Genomic DNA, 2,971 nt, shown 5'->3' with positions numbered 1-2,971 from the left:
AAGCTTCCCCAGCAGCAATGCTGTTACTCAGGGGGCCATAGCGGGCTGCCATCTCATCCCTGAAAGCCTCATGTTTACTAAGCAGGTGAAGAGCGGAAGTGAGGTCACGCCCACAGTCTCCACTGGCCAGGATCTGCTCCTGTTCTCTGATCCAGGCTGCCTCCTCTCCGACATCCCACAGGAACTGCCACAGACGTCGAGAATCCTCGAGACTCTCTCTGCGTTTCCCAGCAAGCTGACCAAGCTCCTCATAGGCTTGACCCAGCAGGTCAACCTTCTCACTAACTAGCCCTGGCTCACATGGTTTGTAGGCTGGCAATCAGAAAATGCAGGAGTGCACAGTGCTTAGATATTGTTCACAAATAGGCTAAACCAAAGCTGCATGGCTGTACAGAGAATGAGTAAAAGCATGTTTGAAAACTCACCCTGTTCATAGGAAGTGAAGCGCTTTGCGGCTCCCTGCACTCCCTTGATCCTCTCTGCCTGAGCTGAAATGTCAGCCTCTACCAGAGTGTGTTTCTGAAGTAGGTCTAACACATCATGCAAATGTTTGCCGCTATCCTGAGACTGCAGACGACCCTGAAACAGACAGAGAACACAGTCCAGTAGAATATTTGGTTACTAAAATAAAAGGGTGTTTGCAACAGCAACTACAAGGTAGGAAACTAGTTTGGATATTGTGTCCACCAACAGAATGTGTCAAGAGTGAACAATCTTCCTGGAAAAATCTAAAATCTAGTAAACAGAACAGATATTTATAAAGATTGAATGATTTTGTTGCCTATGCCCTGCACTTGGTGACATTTTAAATAAACAAAAACCGATAATAGCTGAAAAAAGAATTTCAACAAGCTTCAGACCATTAACCTGAACAAAAAGGAACCAAAATGGTACTCAAATGACAGCAGAGAAAATTCCTCTAATCTAAACCATTAGAGTAGGTCACTAAATGACAATGGGACATTGTGCTACAAACAAAATAAAAAATAAAAAATCAGATAATAAACTGTATACAAGCATTCTAATTATATGGTAATGGCAACTTAATCACCAAGGTGATTCCAACTACCACTGAAAATTACAGAAGAAAAAAAAAAAAGGTTAATGTCCTTTTCAACTCCACCCCAGACAAGCAAGTGCAGACATAGATGGTACATTTCCACCCCAGCTGTCTGCTACTTTTTAAACAGATACAAAACTGATAGATATTTATTAGTTTAAAACAATTCATGATTAACACCACAATTAAGGTCAAAGCTGAATATCTAGGACACTTGTATAGTGAATTTACTGGCACAACATAACAGCATGTTAAACCTATAACTACAAAGACTTGTAACCTCTATTAGATGTCTAACGTCATCATCTCTAGGAGTTAACGTGTGCACCATGTAAATCAAGTACACTGAATGATACAACCTACTGTTCAATCACTTAGGCTACTTTAATGGCAGGCGAAAGGCAAAAGGCTATGTCAGTGGCTATCAGGCAGTTGCATTTGGCAATACCAGCATTTTGAGAATGGCAGAATCCAAGTGAATTAATATCACAGCATGTGGGAATGGGAGTCACCAGATTTAACCGCTTAAGCAGAAAGGTACATATTCCTCAGCCGACCTCAGCCAGCAATGACAGGCTTTCCTGAGGTTAGGCCTATAAAAAGTTAATAACTGCTGTAAGTGCAGATGCTAATGCTGTTGTGAACATATATGAACAACAACTAACTTAATTGAATGGATTATGAAATTCCTTTTTGTTAATTAAAACAAAGCCAACAGAGTATAGGAATGAAAGCAGTAGTTTAAAACAAGTTAAAACAATGTGAGTACTGTTAAAATAGTATAAGCATACATTTTGTTCAGTGGGTCTTTACCTTCATTTCTGCCATCCAGTCCATGATGTAACGCATCTCCTGAAACAGTCTCTGTAGGTCGCGATGGGCATTCAGCCGCTCCCTGCGTGCAACCAGAAGTTCTTTCAGATATTCCCAGAGTCGAAGCACATTGTCCCTTCGTGCAATTACACGTCGTACATCATGGTATGACTCTGCTTCAAGCTCTTTGGCAACAGCCTCCACAGCAGCCACACGTTCCCAGTATGCCCCGATGTCTGTCTCAATTGCTTCGTGTTTACGGGTGGCAGCTTCCACTGCTCCCAAGTCAGTTCCAAAGTTGTCCTAATAACAGAGGAAATTAAGCGCATCACAGTGAAACTATTCAATGTATTCCAGTCAGAAATAAGAATGCCTCAGTTGCCATACATTTGTCTGTTTTTTAATATATCAGATTTTCATCTATCTACCTGAGACACAAGCCTCTGGTTCTCACTCAGCCATGTCTCCCGCATAGCAGCTTTGCGGTCAAAACGAGCAGCGAGCATCTCCAGCTTCTCCTGGCGAATCAACTCGTTTCTCAGTGCCAGCTCACGTTCATGCTCTGCCTTTTCAAGTCGCTCCCATGCCTGTCACACCAATGAAAACACAACAGAAAGCTGGTAAGATCCAGCAACTATGACACCAATGCTGCATACTGCTGAAACCATGACGAGATAAATAGTCATGTATGACACTTCTGTCTAAGAAAACCCTAAAGTGAACATGAACAATTTACCCAAAAGCATGCAACAAGCTGCTTATTTAACATATTGACATATGGTATGACATCACATTAAGAAACGTTCTTAGATGGAAGGCTGTACATCTAGAGCAACCCATACCTTATTGATGTCAGAGATGAGTTTGCCCTCTCTTGGCATGTAGACTTTCTGGTTGTTTGCTCGCATCTTACTCTGGATAGTAAAGAGGAGAACTTCCAAGTTTCCTTTCTCTGTAAATCTGTGGACACAGACATCACCTCTGTTTAACATACTCTATAGCTTCACACTCTAGATCCTAATGGTTAGCAGGCATTTGGTTATTCACTGGGTTACATTAACATAGCTTTCTGTTACTCACTTGGGGGGTTTCTCCACA

At 41.7% G+C, this 2,971-nt stretch overlaps 1 protein-coding gene across 1 annotated transcript; it reads right to left on the bottom strand.

Moving 5' to 3' along the window:
* Positions 1-7: 7 nt before the first annotated feature.
* Positions 8-2,965, bottom strand: LOC111651538 (spectrin beta chain, non-erythrocytic 1-like; the record flags this gene model as incomplete). The annotated part of the gene is made up of 6 exons (XM_023401510.2): positions 2,954-2,965; positions 2,716-2,833; positions 2,302-2,460; positions 1,874-2,176; positions 426-579; positions 8-312 (listed from the first exon to the last, which is right to left on the bottom strand). Coding segments are annotated over exons 2-6 (987 nt in total), but the record flags the coding sequence as incomplete, so codon positions are not given.
* Positions 2,966-2,971: the final 6 nt, after the last annotated feature.

Source organism: Seriola lalandi, unplaced genomic scaffold (genome assembly GCF_002814215.2).
Source record: "Seriola lalandi dorsalis isolate HSWRI2012SDOR001 ecotype SW California unplaced genomic scaffold, Sedor1 jcf7180001973249, whole genome shotgun sequence".
NCBI classification, from domain to species: Eukaryota; Metazoa; Chordata; class Actinopteri; order Carangiformes; family Carangidae; genus Seriola; species Seriola lalandi.
This window is presented reverse-complemented; position numbering and strand designations above follow the sequence as displayed.